Source organism: Helianthus annuus, chromosome 12, assembly GCF_002127325.2.
Source record: "Helianthus annuus cultivar XRQ/B chromosome 12, HanXRQr2.0-SUNRISE, whole genome shotgun sequence".
NCBI classification, from domain to species: domain Eukaryota; kingdom Viridiplantae; phylum Streptophyta; class Magnoliopsida; order Asterales; family Asteraceae; genus Helianthus; species Helianthus annuus.
In genome coordinates, this window is record NC_035444.2 from 144833143 (window position 1) to 144853064 (window position 19922).

Genomic DNA, 19922 nt, shown 5'->3' on the forward strand with positions numbered 1-19922 from the left:
TTAATCTTGTAGCCTTTATAATCATTTATATTATATTAGATCAAAATATATTAATAACCTATTAATAATTAGTTGGTAATTGTTGATGGACCATATTACCCTTATTAACTAATTAGGTTTCCTCTTGGGTGTATAAATAAGGGGATTATTAGAGAGTTTAAGGGTTACACAGATTACACAATCACAAACCCTCATAACATCAATTTTCGTCTCTCTCCCCATAACCGAAATCTACCCTACTTTCGGTTTCATCACCATCATTAACTTACACCCTAAGGAGGAACCAGATCATCCTGAAAATCATGTCGAACTCGATGGCTGCATCTCTTACTGGATTCTCTGCTGGCCTGTCTGCTGTAACAGGTATGTTATTCATGTTTTCCATTACATTTAAACAGAACTGATCCAACAGTAAATCCTAGTCGTATAAGCCGACAAAGCTGATGTGACGACTTCTAAATAAAGGAAACGAGGGCTAATTACTTTAGTTAAGCCTACAACTCTATGTGACTTCTAAATAAAGGAAACGAGGGCTAATTACTTTAGTTAAGCCTACAACTCTATGTCTATTTTAAAAAAGTTCTGGTCAATAATGAATATTTTAGTAATTTTTCCTATAAGTTACACTAAAAGAAGTAGTGCAAAAGTTCAAAAAAATGCTATAAAATACATAGTACATTCACACATAATAACCAAAATAAAACAATTAATATAATAACACCTGTTAAGTTTTTTTATAAAATAAGTAAATGTTCATACCATATCTTAAAAATAACCAAAATAAAACAACTAATATAATACCACACTGTGAAGTTTATAATAAAATAATCAAATGTTCATACCATATCTTAAAACCGCGTATTAGCAAAAAGTCATAAAAACCTTCCATAACCATAACACATACATAATCCAGATCATAGACAAATCACCTTACCATCTCAAAAGGGCAAAACAGTAATTCAAATATAAAAAGCGCCTGCCTGCACACCCAACTTCACCATTCACATTTCATTTATTCCGTTCCTCCCCCCATCCCATCCCACACGTCTGAAACTCTCGCCGGAGTTCTCTCACCTGAATTTATACCCGCCCGCCAATAGACAAATGTTAGAGCTCTTAATGACCACCAATATTTAACATCAAATTCAATGCACATATGTTCACAAGTCAACACACCTTGCTCTAGATCATCTACCGGTTCAGAAGTTATTACTTATTCAGAACAGAAATCATCACCTCTCTCTGTTTTTCTCAGCATTTATGAGCATCGCATCATGTGTTCAACAACTTCATCTACACCTCTTTAATGACTTATCAAAGTCAAAGGTTTTCTCTCTCTGTTTCTGTTTCTCAATCACAACCATCTTTGAAGATATTCGTGACTATGAATTTACATCTGTTTATTTTGTTCTTGGTTTTAATAACAACTTTGACGACTTCGTCAACTTCTGCTCAAGCAAACTGCACTCGGGTTTGTAACGGTGAATCGGTGGCGTATCCGTTTGGGTTTTCAGATGGTTGTCAAATTCGTTTGAATTGTTCCGAGGGTGGAGTTATTCGTGTTGGAGAATATAATGTTCAGAATATAACCAGTGATCGGATTCTGGTTAACTTGCCTGCTAAATGTGATCGGAAATTCGACGAGATTCGTGTGTTTAATAACGACAACTTTGCTCTAAGTTCGCGTAACGGATTGCTGTTGGAAAAGTGTAATTCGACGTTGAATGATTGTGTGGTGTCGACTGCTCGAGTTGAGAATCATTTCAACTTACAGAAGTGTGATACAAGGGATAATAGTACCACCATGAATTGTTACTCAGAGGATGATCCTGATGTAGAGTTTGTGAATTTGAAACCACTGGAAGATGCTCGTTGTCAGATTTTGTTTTCTTCGGTTACGGTTGATGTGAATGGAAGCAGTAGTACTACGCCGAGTATGCCCGTGTCGTTGGAGTTTCAGTTGTTGGATTTGGGTTGGTGGGTTCGCGGGGAATGTAGTTGCGATAAGAATGCGAGTTGTCGGAATGTGTCGTATGCGAATCGGACGGTCGGATATCGGTGCCATTGTAATGACGGATTCGCCGGAGATGGATTTACTGCCGGAAATGGTTGCCGGAGAGGTTAGTTTTTTCAGTTAATAATTCATTATTATTTTTATTAGAAACGGCTAATTCACACGTCCAATCTTCACCTTCGTAAAAATAAAATAGATACATGAAAATAAGTCAATAGTTAAAAAAATGTATAAATATATAAATAGAAAACAAAAATTAGTTTTTAATATTTCAAAACGTGTCTAACGAACACGAACATAAAAAGCAAATACACAAAATAATTTTATGTGTATTATGCAATAGACATAAAACCGTGTATAATAGTTACACTAGTGAATAATATACTTAAAAATGGTATTTTTCTTTTATTATTTTTGTTTGTCAAATCCAAATTTAACCAATAGTCCAATACATGAACCGTTATATTACGAGATAGAAAATTAAAAAGCGAAGAATAAACTTTATTTTGAAGTGCATATGGAATATAATTAAAGAAATAATTTACAACAAAAGATATCATATCATATTTGAATACCTAATCCACAAAAAGTCAGAAACCGTGACAGTAAAAATTTAACTAACTCCCCAATTAATTAATATTATTAATTATACGTAGTCGACTTTATTTGAAAGGAAAGGTTTGGTCAAAGGATACAAGTCGTCATATTGGAATGAGTAGGAAGTAGAAAATAATCAAATATTAAAAAGGAGTTAAATGTTTTAAAAGGTAGCATCGCATGCCCATACCAATTCACCATCTCCATCGGTTGTTAATTTGGCTTTAAATGGATTATTTAATTTACTTTTGACTTTGACTTAGTCATTGTAGCCCGTTGTGGAATGAATATGTGTATATATATGTGGGACTTATTAGACAATATTAATGGAATATCTATCTTCGTGAATGATGTGCCCCCACCCATGTTAGTGCTTGCGATAAGTCCTGTATTAATAATTATTATATAATAATTAAGTTTTTCTCCTTCGTGGCTTCTAAGTAATTTCCTATCATGCTTTTTCTCGACTTGCACGACGGGTCGTTATGTCATGTTATTTTCACGTGTTTTTATTTGTTATGTGACGTTATGTCATAACACGTTATTTCGTGTATTTTGGTTATTTATGAGTGAAATATATACGGTATTATTAAGGGTGGGGATAAGTCATGTAAGAATCAAACTTTACGGTCTATTGGATTCATTCATTGACTGATGTGAGCATCGGCAAAGTCATACGAGCCAGTATGACCTTTTTCGCCGTATCATATTGTCCTTATGACCTATACGACTAGTATAATTTAACGAGGACCCAGTGTACACTTCTTGGGCGTTGTCTTTTTTGCAACACCGATTTCAAATTAACAAACAACCCTGAACGCATCTTAAATCATATTGTTTGCATTTTGTAACAGTCGAGAGATGTGGAGCTAAGAGGTACATGTCCGGAAAATGCGGTGGAACAACAAGGGTAGGCGTGCTCGTCGGAGGTAAATAGTGTAATTATGCAACGCTATGTTTTATCTTTGTACTGATAAATATACAAGTTTCGGTATTATAAAGTACATGATTAGTCTAACATCCAAACATGTTTACTTGCCAGGCATTGTTGCGGGAGCTTCTTTGATGTCAGCCGCGGCACTCATTTGCTACTTTCTTAAGAAACGAGCCGCTTTGAGGAACCAACGACTCGCGAAACGACAATTGTCAGAAGCTACAGGTAGCTTCAGTATCCCGTTTTATCATTACAAAACAATCGAACGGGCCACGAATTCTTTCTCTGAGAAACAAAGGTTAGGTGTAGGAGCATATGGCACAGTTTATGCCGGTAAACTAAGCAGCAATGAGTGGGTAGCCATTAAGAAAATACGAAACCGGGACACAGATGATTATGGAAATAACCAAGTAATGAACGAGATCAAACTTATCTCTACGGTCAACCACCCTAACCTCGTTCGCCTTTTGGGCTATTGTATTGAGAAAGGCGAACAAATTCTCGTCTATGAATTCATGCCAAATGGAACGCTTTCGCAACATCTACAAAGAGAAAGAGGGAAAGGTCTTCCGTGGACCGTAAGACTCACGATCGCAACCGAAACCGCACAAGCTATTGCTCATCTTCACTCTATGAACCCTCCTATATATCATAGAGATATTAAATCAAGTAATATACTTCTAGACTACAACTTTAACTCAAAAGTTGCAGATTTCGGACTTTCTAGACTCGGTATGTTAGACGATTCACACATATCAACCGCTCCGCAAGGGACACCAGGTTATGTGGACCCGCAATACCATCAAAACTTCCATCTTTCAGATAAAAGTGATGTTTATAGCTTCGGGGTGGTTCTTGTTGAGATCATCACTGCTTTAAAAGTGGTTGATTTTTCCCGCCATCATAGTGAAATAAACCTCGCTGCTCTTGCTATAGAAAAGATCGGGAAAGGTTGCGTGGATGATATAATTGACTCATTTTTGGAGCCAAATAGAGATGCATGGACGCTTTCATCAATTAACAAAGTGGCTGAGCTGGCGTTTCGATGTTTAGCTTTTCATAGAGATATGAGACCATCAATGACAGAAGTGGCGGATGAACTGGAACAGATTAGGATCAGTGGATGGCACACGGTTGATGATAATGTAACCATGTCATCATCATCAGTTTCCTCATCACCGTTTAATGGCAGTGAGAGATCAATAGGCGGGACAATAGCAAAAAAAGTGGCGGCAATAGGAAGCAAGCGGCGGTTGAGTGTTCCTCAGGTGATACCGGACTGTTTAAAGATAGCGGAAGATGGGAAAGATACTTCACCTGTTTCTGTGCAGGATATATGGTTAAGTGAGCAGAGTTCACCCTCAACTAACAGCTTGTTAGGAAATGTTGTTAGGTGAAGAAAATGTGATTTCATTACATTTTTGTGTGGTCTGAATGTTTGATAGTTGATACAAGTAATTGTTGTTATTTCATTACATTACAAATACATTAAATAGTTTGGATTGTTTAGCCATGACTTCTCGGGTCGGTTACTTGGTGCACTTTTCTAGCTTCTGCGTTTGAATATTGACCAACAACTCGTGCGTGTGGGATGGAGGGTTTTCCCGAAGCAAGTGCGTCAACGTTTTCCAAGAAGTATTTTTTTGGAAGCTTTCCCACAACGTTTCCTTCCTCGTTACCGTTACCGTCTAGAAATGCAAAATGTGGAATACCCTCGACGCCAAACTCGTCTAGTTCTTGTTCCCACTTTGTGTTGTCGACATTAAGCATGACAAAATTTACTCGGTCCCTGGATTCGATTAAGTTCTTGAGCTATTAAGCTTGAATGTTTTTTAATTATCTCCTAAAAGAGAAGTTAATAAGGAAAAAAGGTAAAAAAAAAAAAAAAAAAGAGGATTTACTTGTACTGTTGCTCCACTTTGTAAACATCTGGAGCTAATTCACGACATACCTCACACCAATCAGCATAAAACTCCACAACTGTAGGCTTCCCGTTCGAAAGGGCCTGTTGATGACACAATCATAATGCATAACAGTAATAAACACAAACACAGACTGTTAGGCGTCAAATTAACAAAAGGCGATATTAATTATATTAAATGATATTGCAAGCAAGAATAATGTACAAGTATGTCAAGTGAAAATATAAAGAGAAGGGTCAGAATTGTCATTGTCAAAAGTTGGAGGACTTAAATTGAAAGAATGAAGAAAGCAGCTAAGTTTGTTTGAGTTATAGTTAATAATACGCGCTTAGTTAGTTTGTTTCTTAACATTTTGAGTAATTAAAAAGCCTTCCGATGTATGTATGACCAACATCAAGTGAACGATGACTGGAAGGTAAAACTCGTCTTAGCTACCTGTACTGATATGACTGGTATGTCAAACATTTTATTCTAGTCGTTAAAGACTGCAAAATCCTAGCCGTCACCATGACTAGGTGCGGAAGCTATTTCTCTGGCCATGTCTCGTGTGGTCTTACCACTATCATCATTGGCCAAACCCGAAATTTGCTTTGACGACAACCACCTTCTGCTTCCGGAAACCCGAAATCCAGTCATATAGTAACAACACAACTTGTATGGCCTTAGTTGTCAATTGAGAAAAAATCTTAACCCTGATAAATTTGCTTGTACCCTATTTATTGTTACTGGAAGATAATGATTCAACCCTTGTCACATTTGGATATGTGGAAGGTACAACTCCGTCTCAACATTTGGCACCAATGAAGCCAAATATAGTCTTCACTCTGGATATCCAACAATGCACATGTCTGTATTGTATGTTGTTCATTTCCACCATCTCAGAAGCATATGTCCAAGGTACAAATGATAGTGATCTCTGGCTTATGGCCAATCACCAATGCGCCTAGGCTCCATAACTATGGATTAACATTACGTCCTTGTTTGTTCCCATCGGGGTTATACTTCTTTATAGAAGATGAATTTTCTCTAAGTAAATATGTTCATGCTCTAGATACATAAGGAGCCCTTAATCCTTGTGTTTCTTCTTCTCCTTCTGTTCCTACTGCGGTTAGAAGAATCAAAAATCCCTTCTTGATTTAAATATTGTGTTACTCATTCACATCATTGGAAACATGTTCATATGGCAAATCAAGTTACTACTTTACAATTTCAAAACAAAAAAAATGCGTCCTACTCCTTGTTTCTCAGAGTGATCCAAAAAATTTCAAACAAGATAGCGATGGTGTGATGCGATGAATACAAAATTACTGGGTGGCACTTGGGAACTTGCAAGCTTACCTCCTGGAAAGAAACCTATAGGATGTCAGTGAATCTTGAAAAGAAGTTGAAAGTTGATGGGTATGTGTCAGCATATATGGCAAATGGATGTTTCCTATGCTTTCTTACATGGTGATATACCTGAAGAAGGTTGTGTGAAGAAATTGGTCTCTACTTAGTCTCTTGTGTGAAGACTCAAAAACCAGTTGATACGAACTGGCCAGAGTAGAACTTCAGATGATCCGACAAGAGACCTGCAAGATCACAAGAGACAAGCACGCTGTTAGCCTCGTCACAGGGAGGGGGGCCTCTCTGTGACCAAGCTCGGGCGTGAGAATAAGTATTTGTGAGGAGGAAATAAGTCAGGGAGAGAGAGAGTAGCGATTACCCCTTGCTGGAGGCTTTGGCGGGGTATTTATAGCTTTTGGGTGTGCTGACGTGGCGAGTTAGTTAGGGTCGGACCAGTCGCTGTCATGACGGTTATGAGGTGGGGCCTAGTTAGTTACACCGGACCGTTTCGTGGTGCAAGGCCCGGTCCGATCTGTTTGTAGCAATGATTCGGTCCGGTTAGGGACGTATCCTCATCAAGTCCCCCTAGTTCGTAATGTTTGTTTAGCAAAAATGTCGAACTATTTGTCAAAGTGTTCTGGAGTTCACGGTCTTTTTGCTTGGCGGTTTTAAAATTTTGAAATTGGGCGGTGATCTAAGATTGGTGACTGTCAGTCGTTTTAAATTTTCCGCCCGATGTGACGGTTGGTGTGCGTCAGTTATCATGACGTGTCGTTGTTTGATTGGGGCCTTTGAGGCGGTTTCATATCCCTATAAAAAGGGGAGAGGTGATTTCTCAATTTTACTTTTTTACTTTATACCTTTATCCTTCATCTTCCTCTCTTCCTTTCTTCATCTTTCTTGGCGAGAAAGAGCATCGATCCGCTTATTCAGGTTAGTAAGTTCTTTTTTCTGTTATGGCGAATAAAAGCAATCTTTCTGGTTGCTTTAATGTCTTGACTCAAAAGGGGTTAGACTGGTATGTGGAGAGTTATGCGATTCCTAAATCGCTAAACCCTATTCTTCCGGAAAAAGATACACCTATCTACCCTTTCGTCCCGGGGAAGATTGGGATTTACACCCGTTTTTTCGACTACTGTAACTGCCGTCTGCCTCTGACGAAGTTCTTGGTTGAGGTTCTCCTTTTTCATGAGGTACACTTGACTCAAGTGAATCCTTTTGGCCTTGCCAAAATCAGTCACTTTGAGTTGGCTTGTCGTAGCTTAGGGTCCGAGCCGGATTTGGATGTGTTCCGGGCTTTCTACAAGTTGAACCGGTCCGGAAATTGGTATACTTTTGAAGTTAGGGACAAGAGTTCTTGCTGCTATACATGGATCACCACGAGTATAAAGGACTGGAAGGATCACTTTTTTCTAGTAGATGATCGGTGCGTTCCGGAATTCATGGTGTGGAGGATAAAAAAGTCGAAACTCCCGCCTCCTCTTCCTGAAGATTTTTCGTATAACGAGAAGCTATACGCCGATTTGATAAAGGAGGCCGGACGTATACAGAAATATCCGGAACACATCCTCGTCATGGGTCGAATCAGCACGATGTGGGCCGAGCCAGAGTGGTATCCTACCCTTCGGTGGAACAAAGAGGGTTAGTTGTATAGAGTCTCTTATACATTTATGTGTTACTTATTTATATTCGAGCCCCCTTCTTTTTCTTTTTTAGGTTGGTAGATATTACTTATCATTTGCCTTCATGTGCAGTTATGGGTTTGAAGGAGGCGCTGCGGTTGAAGTCCTTCGACTCGAAGGAGCTGGATGTTCGTGCTACCAAGACTCCGAAGGGTGATACTCCGTATTTGCAGCTCGTGCAACAAAATCTTTATCCGATTCGTGAGCCGGAGGCTCCTGGTGGTCAAGGTGCTTCAGGTTCGGCCCCTATTGTGTCGCCAGCTGCTCAAGCTCAGGCGATGGTTACGGCGGATGATGCTGGGGGTCGGAAAGCTGGTTCATCGATGACGAAGGGTTCCGGTTCTAAAATTATTATCGAGGATGAGGGGGTCCATCTTTCTGTCGGAGATTCTGAGACACATGCTAGTGGGGAGAAAGGAGATAATGATCGGAACGAAGATGAGGGCGTCGGGGGAGATGGTGAAGACGAAGGTGATCAGCCTCAAATTGCTTTGAAGAGGAAACGGGCTGCTCCCACTAAAACTGACCCAAAAGCCAGGCAGCCGAAAAGGACGAAGGCAGATTTTAAAACAATTACACTCGACGATGACGACCAAGTTACCGAATTCTCTACCGCTGGAGGTGTGCTGGCAAACTTGGATGCTCATCTCCATGAGGGCCGCACCCCGCGGGATCATCCGCTGCAAACTCCTGTGAGCCCGTTGTCTTTTGGTAAGGGGGGTGTTAAGGTTGTTACGGACTTGCGCACGTCCGACCCCAAGAAAACTGTGCTTTCTCCTTCGGGTAAGTTTACTACGGGAGTTGCATCTAATGTGTCTAGGCCAAGCTCTTCGCCGCTTGATGGTGGGGACAGTGCTTCTTCCTCCCCTCTTTGGTATGACACTGAGGCTGTGTTCTTGTCTCGGGAATTAGGTTCGGGCGATTTTGAAGGTGCGGATGCGGCTCATGCTTTGGAGAAGTATGTGCCGGAATGGTCGCTGGTGAATAAAGATAGGATCGTGGACGCTCTTTCGGCCAAGATGTCTTTGTTTCATTTGGGAACTCCTGCAGAACATTCCCATTACCGCAAGATGAGCGGACCGGAGCTTGGAAACACCTTGATGCTGAATCAAGCTCAGTCGAACTCTCTGGTGGTGGAGACGTACAAACGTTGGGTCGAGTCGGAGTCGTTGTGCCACAAGCTTAAACGTGAGATTGCTCATTTGAAAGGCGAGGGTGATGTTCGATCTAAAACGAAACAGGAGCTAGTTTCCCTGCGATCTCAAGTTGACCGACTGAAAGGGCAGGTATCGGAAGCCAAAGAAGTTACCAAGTCTTCTCAAGCTTCGGCCGCTGCGGCCCATGAGGCTCGTGACAAAGCTCTTCAAGATTTGGAGACTTCTAAGTCAAAACTTGCTGATTTGGAGAAAAAATTAACCGGAGCAGAGATGAACCATGCCGCCGAGCTGAAAGAGATGCAGACGTCTCACGATCAGCTTCTGGCTGATTACCATCGCTTGGTTGATGGTACGTTTACAACCTTCTCGTCTTTCCCCCTTTTTTTTTATACATTATTGTTTATTGATCCTTTGGAGCATCGTCTCTTTGCAGCTAAAGACGAAATAGAGAGATCTCGTGACAGGGAGATCGAGTCGCACAAGACAACGATTGATGAAGCAAGAGGGATGTTGATTCGGTGCGAGCGTGATATGATTGAGGCATATGCGCAATTGTCGGAGCTCAAACTCACTAAGCACTGGTTTTTGACCGAGGGGGTTGCATGGGTTGTGAAGTTGGTGCATCAAAGCCCTGAATTGGAGAAGGTGGTTGCTGACCTGGTCAACAGTGTCAACGCGGTTGGGGCGAATGAAGGGATAAAACAGGGTTTTAAGGCCGCGCAGGATCTGGTCGGTTCTGCGGAGGAGGTTCCAGGTTACGATGCCGGAGCTCAGAGTGCCCTGGACGCCGCGGTGAAAGCTTTTGATGAACTTAATATCTCCGTTCTTGACAAGGTAGCTGATTTGATAGACGAGCCCCTACCTGTTATCCAACAAAGAAGCAAACTTCCCATTGTTGGGGACGATGATAATATAGTTCAAGTTTAATGTTTTTGTTTTTTTTTTTGTAACCGTACACTGTGTTCTATTGGTATGCTTCGTTTGAAACAGTTTTAATTGCACAACGAATGACTGTTTTTGTGTTAAGTCATTTTTATTTTAACTTAGTTACTTAGCCTCGGTTTGCGTCCAAACCTTAGCCGTATACTTTTAACTTGGCGATCGCACCGGATGAAGTGCTTCGCCTGCTCAATAGATTTTAATTTCTTTTTGAACTATTTAAGCCTTCTCGATCAGCGCGAGGCATGGGTCGTGGCCCGTTCGTGCACGTTTAGAAATTTTGTTCGAACTTATATGTATGCTATCTTTATGTTTATAAAGATGTAGATCGCTTTATTTACTAGTTCGGGGAAAAAACATCCCGATTACAAAGGAAATAAACAGTTATCGGGGTAATACCCTCCCGATTTACATATTGAAATCTGGAAATACTAAAAATGTAAATTAGCGATCTTCCTCAGTCGTAGCTGGTTGTTTACATGAAGCACTTTTTTAAGTGTACCCCATTCCATGTTCGAGGCACTGGGGTTCCGTCAAGCTTCTCTAGCACATACGAGCCCTTCTCACTGGCTTCCTTGACTCGGTATGGCCCTTCCCACTTTGGGGTTAGTTTGCCGGGGGTTTCGGTGCGACTTGCGTCGTTGTTTCGGAGCACATAATCTCCGATTTTGAACTTGTAAATTTTAGCCCGAGCATTGTAATACTTTTCGATTTTTTTCTTATACCGAGCCTCTTTGATTGCCGCTATGTTTCGGCGTTCCTCCAGCAGGTCAAGGTTGGACCGGAGTTCACATTCGTTTTCTTCCCAATTCTTGCATCTTTGATTTGGGAGCCCGATTTCGGCCGGAATTACTGCTTCGGTACCGTAGGTCAAGCTGAACGGTGTCTCACCGTTGCTGGTCTTGTGCAGCGTTCGGTGTGCCCATAGGACGTTCGGCAGTTCGTCCGCCCAACCTTTTCCTTCCTGACCTAGCCTTCTTTTTATGCCGTCGACGATGCGTCGATTGATCTGTTCAACCTGCCCGTTGCCCTGAGGGTGGGCAACCGAGGAAAAGACTTGATTGATTTTTAACCTTTCACACCATCGCTTGAAGGGGTTTTCTGCAAACTGTTTTGCATTTTCGCTTATAATGTAGAGCGGTAGGCCGAATCGACACACTATTTGCTCCCAGAAAAATCGCGTCACATTGTAGCCGGAGATGGTTGTAAACGGACGAGCTTCTACCCACTTGGTGAAATAATCCACAGCGACCAACAGATATTGTGCGCTTCCGCTCGATCTCGGAAAAGGTCCGACGATGTCAACTCCCCATTTTTGAAAAGGCCATGCGGCGGTTACTGGTATCATTTCATTTTTTGCTCGGAGACTGGTTGGTGCGTGCCTTTGACATTCGTCACATTGCTAGAGCTCTTTTACGGCGCTTTCATGCATTCCGGGCCAATAATACCCTGCGTTTTTTACCTTTGTTACGATCATTTTGGGTCCGGCGTGGATACCGCAGATGCCGTAGTGTATTTCCCGTATGATGTAACTAGCTTGCTCCGGATCCAGACACTTTAGCAATGGTCCGAGAAAGGTCTTTCGGTACAATCCTCCTTCCTGCATCTGATACTGGAGGGAATTGATCTGAACCTTTCTTGCTTCCGCTTTGTCAGTTGGCAGAACATCATGCACCAAATAATTAATTATCGGCGTCATCCATGTTTGTGGTGGAACTTCAACTTGCATTACTTGCGGAGCTGCGATTGACGGTGTAGCTAAAACTTCCACTCTCACTTCTTTGGCCAAGCTCTCACTTCTTTGGCCAAGTGGCTGAATGATACCGATGCCAGTTTGCTTAATGCATCCGCTTTTTTGTTTTTGCTTCGGGGGATATGTTCGACCCTACATGCTTCGAACAAAGCCATTGCCTGCCTTACTTGCTCGAGATACTCGATCATATTCGCTTCCCTCGCCTCGTATTCTCCATTTACCTGATTTGCTACGAGCAGCGAGTCTACATGGGCTATAACATTCTTGGCTCCGACTTTCTGTGCTAGGCGTAGGCCGGCCAGGAGAGCTTCATACTCGGCCTCGTTGTTGGAACTTTTGAATTCTAGTCGGAGCGCATACGTTACATCTGTTCCGTCTGGATCGGTGAGAATTAGGCCCGCTCCTGATCCTTCAGCACTAGAGGCACCGTCGGTATACAAAGACCATGGCTTCTCCGGAGCTTTACCTGCCTCTTCAGTTTCTTTCTCTTCCGGTATTTCGACCAAAAAATCAGCTATCACCTGTCCTTTCAACGGACCTTTAGTTCGGAAGGTTATGTTGAATGCGCCCAACTCAATCGCCCATTTCGCCATTCGGCCTGAGACCTCGGGTCGTCGGAGAACGTGTTGGATTCTTTGGTCCGTTCGTACCTCGATTGGATGGGCCTGAAAATATCGGCGAAGCCTTCTTGAAGCATGGACTAGGGCCAAGGCTAATTTTTCCAAATTTGAGTATCTTGTTTCGTAGTCCTTTAACGTTCGGCTTACATAATAAATGGGGATTTGTTTTCCAGTTCGGTGGGCAACTAATACCGCGCTGATGGCTCCGAACGATGCAGCTAAATATACCGTTAATACTTCGTCTTCTTCCGGTACTCTGAGGGTTGGTAGGGTGCCCAAACATTCTTTAAGTTCTTCAAAAGCTCGTGCGGCCTCTCCCGTCCATTTAAACTCCGATCTAAAGCTCTTTCTGAGAACGTCCATGAATGGGAGCGATCGGTCTGCAGCTTTTGACAAAAACCGATGGAGAGCAGCCAATCGTCCATTTAAGGACTGAATTTCTTTAATTGATGTCGGGGGCTTCATTGTAAGGACAGCGTCAATTTTGTCGGGGTTGGCTCGTAAGCCTTTTGACCCGACCATGACCCCGAGAAACTTGCCTTCTTCTACCCCGAATGTACATTTTTTCGGATTCAACTTCATGTTAATGCTTCGGAGCCGAGTAAATGTTTTGAGTATATCTTTTAGCATGGCGGCCTCATCATGGCTTTTTATCACGATGTCATCGACGTACACCTCCACGTTTCGTTCGATCTGGTCCTTAAAAGCTTTGTTCATCAGACGCTGGTACGTAGCACCGGCGTTTTTCAAACCGAACGGCATTTTAGTAAAACAAAACACTCCTTCATTGGTGACGAAGGCCGTCTTATCCTCATCTTTGACCGCCATTTGTATTTGGTGATAGCCTTTGTAAGCGTCCAAAAAACATTTTAGCCTGAATGTTGCAACGGAGTCAATTTTCTCATCGATCTCTGGGAGAGGGAAACAATCTTTCGGGCACGCATTGTTTAGATCGGTGAAATCGATGCACATTCTCCATGAGTTATCTTTTTTTCGTACCATCACGGGGTTTGATACCCATGTTTGATACCGAACCTCCCGAATGATCCCCGCGTCTAGGAGGCTTTTAACATCCTTTGCTATGGCTTTAGCTCGATCCGGTGCCATGTGCCTCTTTCTTTGTGCTATTGGTTTGACTGAATCTTTTACATTTAGGTGATGCTGTGCCATCGATCTGGGGACTCCCTGCATATCAGAGTGCTGCCACGCAAAGACATCTATCGAGTTGCTTAACAATTCTCATAAGAGTTTCTTCGTTCGTTTTGGGAGTTGAGCGCCGATAGCCACTTGTTGTTCGGGGAAATCCGGATTGATTGCCCATAGCTCCGTAGGTACTTCGGACTTCTTAGAGCTTGTTTCGGCTGTATGCCTTACCTCAGCGACCAGCGAATTCGATTCCGAACAGATGGTTGCGACACCGGCTTCGGTAGGGAACTTAATAGCTCCGTGTATTGTCGAGCTGATCGCTCCAAGAGCTCGTAATCCGGGGCGTCCGAGTATTATGTTGTGCGAAGAATGAGTTCGAACAACAAGGAAAGTTAATGGCACCGTCCTGCTTTTGCTACCGTCTTTGAATGTGGTTGGAAGAGTAATCTGTCCTATCGGACGGACTACTTCTCCCGAGAAGCTTATCAATGGGGTAGATACTTCGATTAACTTCCTTTTTGTTTGGGGATTCAGCTGTTGGAAACACTGGATATACATGATCTCAAAGGCGCTTCCTCCATCCACGTAAATACGTCGAACCAGGTGTCCGGCGACAACAGCTGAAATTATGATCGGTCCGTCCCGAGCGTCTTCGGGGTCGACCGGAGGAAAATACATCGGCTGACGCATCCATGTTGCCATATGCTGGTTCGACCGTTTGATTCCTCTCGGTTCTGTTGACCGGATCATATTGATTCCCGGTTCGGTGTTCGGATTGTCAACTACTGTTGCTGGCTTCTTTCCATCTTTTACTTCTTTTACAAGATGTGAGAGTTTATCGGATCGAACGGCCTTTTCGATTTCTTGCTTTAGAGCCCAACACTCATCAGTTGTATGGCCTTTGTCTCGGTGATATTCACAATATTTCTTGGAGTGCTTATCTGAGGTGGGCCGTTGCTTTAATGGCGTGGGGAATCGAGTGTTTTCCGTGCTGAGGATTTCGCTCGGCGATTTTGATAATTCAGAGAAACTGTTGAATCGTACGTTTCCTGTCCGAAAACTGCTTCGATCGGATTTTTGATACGGACCACGGTTTCTGTTCCAGTTATTGCTCCTATCTTTTGGTGGCGATGCGTTCCGTCTCCATGACGTGGTTCGGGCTTTGGAGCTCCTGGCAGTCGCTTCGTTCGGTTGGCCGCAAGCACTCTTCCCTCGAACAAAAGCTCGAGCCCGTTCCATGAGTGTCTCCATGGTCTTTGGGAGATCTTCGTGAAGTTTTTCCACCAATTGATTGTTCCGTACACCATGACAGAAACCCGATACTCGGAGCTGATCTACTGCTCCACTTATCTGCATACTTTCCCGGTTGAAACGGTCTATAAAATCTTCTACGGACTCTCCGTCGCGGCGCTTGATGTGGTGTACCTCAGTAATATCTTTTTTGCAGCGACGCTGCTGACAAAAGTTTTGCAAGAATATACGTCGGAAGTCCTCGAAGTGATCGATCGACCCCTCTGGCAACCCATCGAACCAAACTCTAGCCGATCCGGTGAGAGTTTGGGCGAACATAAGACACCAAGCCGGCATTGGCCATTGCTCGACCTTAGCCGCTCCGGCAAACGCGAACATGTGGTCGTCCGGGTCCGACGTACCATCGTAAAATTTTAACGTGGGAGGCATCTTCAGCTTAGCTGGGAGTGGAGCATTGACAATCCATAGCGTGAACTTTGACTGCGAAGTCATAGACGTGGGATGATATGGCATGAGTAGCTCTTGGTCTTGGGGGTTTAAACCCAAAGATCCCTGGAGAAACAGGTCGTTTAGACCGTTATTCATCGGAGCACTTGTTACGGATGAGAATTGTGTAACATGTGGTATAGAAGTGGAGATCATAGAACTTACCAGAGATCCAGAAGCAAAAGGACCGACGGAGACTGGGTTTCCCCCTGAGTAGGCACTGGTAAACAAGTTTGTTCGGAGACTTTGCAGCATCTCGTCTCTCTGCTGTTGCTGCTGTAACTGTCGCAACAGATCAGCATTCCTTAAGAGGAAAGCGTTGTCAAAACTCGGTAGTGGCGTGACAACTGGAGCGGTAACGGACAGTGTGGTGACAGAACTTCCACCCACAACATTTGCAGCTGGAGGAGCCGATGTGGAGCCTATCGAGGCTGCTGAAGCGATAACTGCTGCTGGAGCGATTGTGGAATTAGCATTTCCTTCCCATATATCATTGTAAGATGGGAAAGGACTGGTGGAGATTACTGCTGGTAATTCTGCCATTACTTCGAAAAAATGGGAACAACGAAATGAATTATGTGAATTCGAGGGGATGGCGCCACTGAAGACTCAAAAACCAGTTGATACGAACTGGCCAGAGTAGAACTTCAGATGATCCGACAAGAGACCTGCAAGATCACAAGAGACAAGCACGCTGTTAGCCTCGTCACAGGGAGGGGGGCCTCTCTGTGACCAAGTTCGGGCGTGAGAATAAGTATTTGTGAGGAGGAAATAAGTCAGGGAGAGAGAGAGTAGCGATTACCCCTTGCTGGAGGCTTTGGCGGGGTATTTATAGCTTTTGGGTGTGCTGACGTGGCGAGTTAGTTAGGGTCGGACCAGTCGCTGTCATGACGGTTATGAGGTGGGGCCTAGTTAGTTACACCGGACCGTTTCGTGGTGCAAGGCCCGGTCCGATCTGTTTGTAGCAATGATTCGGTCCGGTTAGGGACGTATCCTCATCAGTGATATACCTGAAGAAGGTTATAGTGTGGTAAGGGAGCCTGTGAAAAGAAATTGGTCTCTACTTAGTCTCTTGTGTGTAAGCTCGAAAAGCTTTTTTATAGGGTTTAAAAGAGACACCAAGACAGTCATTTTCCAAATTGTCTACCGCCTTGCGATCTGGATTTGAGCAATCAAAAGCAGATTATTCTTTGTTTAGAGGGAAAGACAACAAGAGTCAATCCATAGTTTTCCTTGTATAACATTTCTACACACACACATACTAATCCTACTCCTAATTCTACACTACCGAACTCGAACCCTCAACCTCATGGATATGGACACCACCTTGATATTACTAGGCTGGAAACCCCCTACTATATATTGATGATCTTTTGCGCAACAAGTGATTCTTCTCAATTAAATAAACTTACGGAGCAGCTTGCTCACATTCAAATGAAAAAATTAGGTCTATCACATCATTTTCTGGGACTGGAAGTAACAAAAACTGAACAAGGTTTGTTTTCATCTCAGAAAAAGTACACTATGCACTTACTACAAGAAGTCGGCGTCCTGAATAGTAAACCCTGTAACTTCCCATGAATCCTACTCTTAATCATCAATCAAGATGACACATTTACATAATGCTGAGGTGTATAGAAGATACATAATAGGCAAGTTAATTTACCTACAATGACCATATATCTTATCTTATCTTTACACTATCCAGCTTCGGAATCTGTCCATATGCGTTTTGTAAAGCATCTATTGAGGTATCTTCTTAATGCTTCTTATCAAGGTATATTTTATGCTTCTAAAGCTCAATTGACTGCTTATTCTGATTATGATCGCTAAGCTTCTCATACAAATACTACAATATAAAGCTATAAGCCACATATCTGCACAAATCAGTATAAAACTGATATAAAAAAAGTAACTATTGCTAGTGAGAAAAGTAACCTCTTCATAAGGCAATGCTGCGGCAGAAAGGTCCTTCAAAGAAACACCAAAATCAAGTCTGCCTGATAAGAATAGACCCACTGCTCCAAGAACTGAAACAATTGCAATTCGCCTGTTAAGGCTTTTGTTGGGTAGTTCAGGAAATGGTACACCACTTGGAGAACTCGTATCTTCAATATTCTTGTTATCTACATCAGTACCAGACTCCACAATCTGCATTCAATGTATCAACAAGCAAAATATAAAACACATTCTGAAACCATTTCATTGATAATTAGAGTTGTGTACTTGAAAAATATAATAAACTCATAATAAAACCTATCGAAGAAGATGACGGATATAACAGTGTTCCAATTATATCTAGTGAAGTGTTTGTTAACTGTTATATATATAGCAGAAGAAAGAAACAGGGAAACCCTTGATGAGATACAAATGCTTATACGCCTTGGTTTTAAAAAGCGCGTTTACGTCCCAAAATCCGATGACTGATGCGCAATCACTCACATCACGTATGCTAAGCGTCCCTTATTAAAAAACACTATAAATTACTTATGGATAACATAAACTTGTTAGCTTTTAGAGACTTAAATTGAAGATATTCTCATCATCTCTATTCGGATTTGTTGAATAGATGCTCAGATTTGTTCGATTTGAAATATAGTAATTAAGATAAAACCATTAGGAATTTACAACAGAGTGGCAAGTAAATGCTGTTTGAAAACTACTATTTGTCTCAGTCAAAATTGATGCAGTTTCTGTGAAATTTGCACATTCGAATGCTAAATAAACAGCAATTAATTTGAAACGAAGTAACATAAGTTTAGAGAGAGAGAGAGAGGACCTCGGTTGGATTAGGTTCAGTTTGGCAGTACAACTTCTGGTATCTAAGCTTTCTATTGGTAGAGTGAACGGAGGGATTGAGGGAGGTTGTGGCCGGATGAAAATGAGATGGCCGGAATTTATGGAGTCCGATGGGATTGGAAGCAACTCGAGCCATTGGAATATCTTCTGCGGTCGCCGAGGAGTTTAAAATTGCCAAATTACAGTAGTTTTGGGGAAATCCAGCGTGTATAGTTAAGTGTAGCGTGTGATTGGTGATAACATAGATATTTAAGAGTAAACTACACTTTCAGTCCGTGGGTTTACACCTGCTCGCAAGTTCAGTTCTTATTTTAAAAAAAAATCAACACTCTAGTCCCTGACGTATTCAATTGCTCATAATTAAGCATTTAAGGGTCTGGCACTAATTGACCGTTTATATTTCTGTGAAAAGACTAAAATACCCACAAAACTTTACTTACAAATTCAGTCCCTGTAGGTTGGTTTCTTAATTCCCCTTCATTTTCAAATGTTTTTCTTAATCTAGCAACAACTCACATTTAACCAGCAAATTAATCAACTAAATCAAGGTACTAACACAACAACAACAACAAGAGATCAACAAATTTAACCAAAATTGGAATGCGTGTAATCAAAGTGAACTAGGTTTGACTTTATCTAGTCAAACAGTTCATGTTATCCCAGCCAAGATGTATGCTCCATGTTATCATGCCTGTTCAACTTATAACCAAGTTCAATTGTGCATACAATTAGAAAACTTAATATGCAGCAGCTGTTTAACTTATAAGTAAGTCTAATTGTGCATTTCTTGTTCAAAGCCTTATGTACAGTTCAAAACTCAATGTGCAGCAAACCAACAATTCTTATGTGCAGCAACTGATCCATCTACTTATGTGCAGCAAACAAACAATGTCATTTGATACCATTACCTTATGTCCAGCAATGTCATTTATCCTAAACACCTTTCAAATCATCTACTTATGTGCAAACTTCAACTAATATCATTTGATCTTAAGCACATAAAACATAAATATGCTGCAAATTTCAACTGATATGTTGCACATAATATCATCTGATCCTAAGCACATAAAACATAAACAAACATCCACTGATTCAACTGATATCATCTGATCCTAAGCACATAAAACATAAACAAACATCCAGTGATTTCAACTAATATCCTTTGATCCTAATATTAACTAATATGCTGCAAACTTCAACTAATACATCTCAAACTAATATCTAGTGATCTCAAACTGATACAGTTTAAATAAGCATTATATTTCATCATTCAGTGACCATTAAGAGAGTTCCAAA

At 41.8% G+C, this 19922-nt stretch overlaps 3 protein-coding genes across 4 annotated transcripts; 1 reads left to right on the forward strand and 2 right to left on the reverse strand.

Moving 5' to 3' along the window:
• Positions 1–949: 949 nt before the first annotated feature.
• LOC110895599 (wall-associated receptor kinase-like 14) lies at positions 950–5230 on the forward strand. The gene is made up of 3 exons (XM_022142918.2): positions 950–2120; positions 3466–3540; positions 3654–5230. Exons 1-3 carry the CDS (start codon positions 1307–1309, stop codon positions 4940–4942), a joined length of 2178 nt encoding a protein of 725 aa, XP_021998610.1. The 5' UTR covers positions 950–1306; the 3' UTR covers positions 4943–5230.
• On the reverse strand, positions 4935–18840 carry LOC110895601 (thioredoxin-like protein HCF164, chloroplastic). Its single transcript, XM_022142920.2, has 4 exons — positions 18607–18840; positions 17766–17978; positions 5447–5550; positions 4935–5334 (listed from the first exon to the last, which is right to left on the reverse strand). The coding sequence occupies exons 1-4, from the start codon at positions 18760–18762 to the stop codon at positions 5052–5054; spliced, it is 756 nt and encodes a 251-aa protein (XP_021998612.1). The 5' UTR covers positions 18763–18840; the 3' UTR covers positions 4935–5051.
• On the reverse strand, positions 6951–17751 carry LOC118484918. 2 transcript variants are annotated; one of them, XM_035981030.1, is made up of 2 exons: positions 16630–17751; positions 6951–16495 (listed from the first exon to the last, which is right to left on the reverse strand). In XM_035981030.1, the coding sequence occupies exon 2, from the start codon at positions 16368–16370 to the stop codon at positions 14184–14186; it is 2187 nt and encodes a 728-aa protein (XP_035836923.1). In that variant the 5' UTR covers positions 16371–16495; positions 16630–17751; the 3' UTR covers positions 6951–14183. The 2 variants fall into 2 exon arrangements, with proteins under 2 accessions (XP_035836923.1, XP_035836924.1); XM_035981031.1 differs by having other exon boundaries at positions 6951–15893; positions 15993–17751.
• Positions 18841–19922: the final 1082 nt, after the last annotated feature.

Coding starts and splice junctions, on each gene's coding strand:
- LOC110895599 (XM_022142918.2), top strand. CDS start 1,307: ATGACTTATCAAAGTCAAAGGTTTTCTCTCTCTGTTTCTGTTTCTCAA. Junction 2,121..3,465: donor CGGAAATGGTTGCCGGAGAG/GTTAGTTTTTTC, acceptor ATTTTGTAACAG/TCGAGAGATGTGGAGCTAAG. Junction 3,541..3,653: donor GGTAGGCGTGCTCGTCGGAG/GTAAATAGTGTA, acceptor TTTACTTGCCAG/GCATTGTTGCGGGAGCTTCT.
- LOC118484918 (XM_035981030.1), bottom strand. CDS start 16,370: ATGGCAGAATTACCAGCAGTAATCTCCACCAGTCCTTTCCCATCTTAC.
- LOC110895601 (XM_022142920.2), bottom strand. CDS start 18,762: ATGGCTCGAGTTGCTTCCAATCCCATCGGACTCCATAAATTCCGGCCA. Junction 17,979..18,606: donor CTGAACCTAATCCAACCGAG/GTCCTCTCTCTC, acceptor CATTGAATGCAG/ATTGTGGAGTCTGGTACTGA. Junction 5,335..5,446: donor AAAGTGGAGCAACAGTACAA/GTAAATCCTCTT, acceptor AATCGAATCCAG/GGACCGAGTAAATTTTGTCA.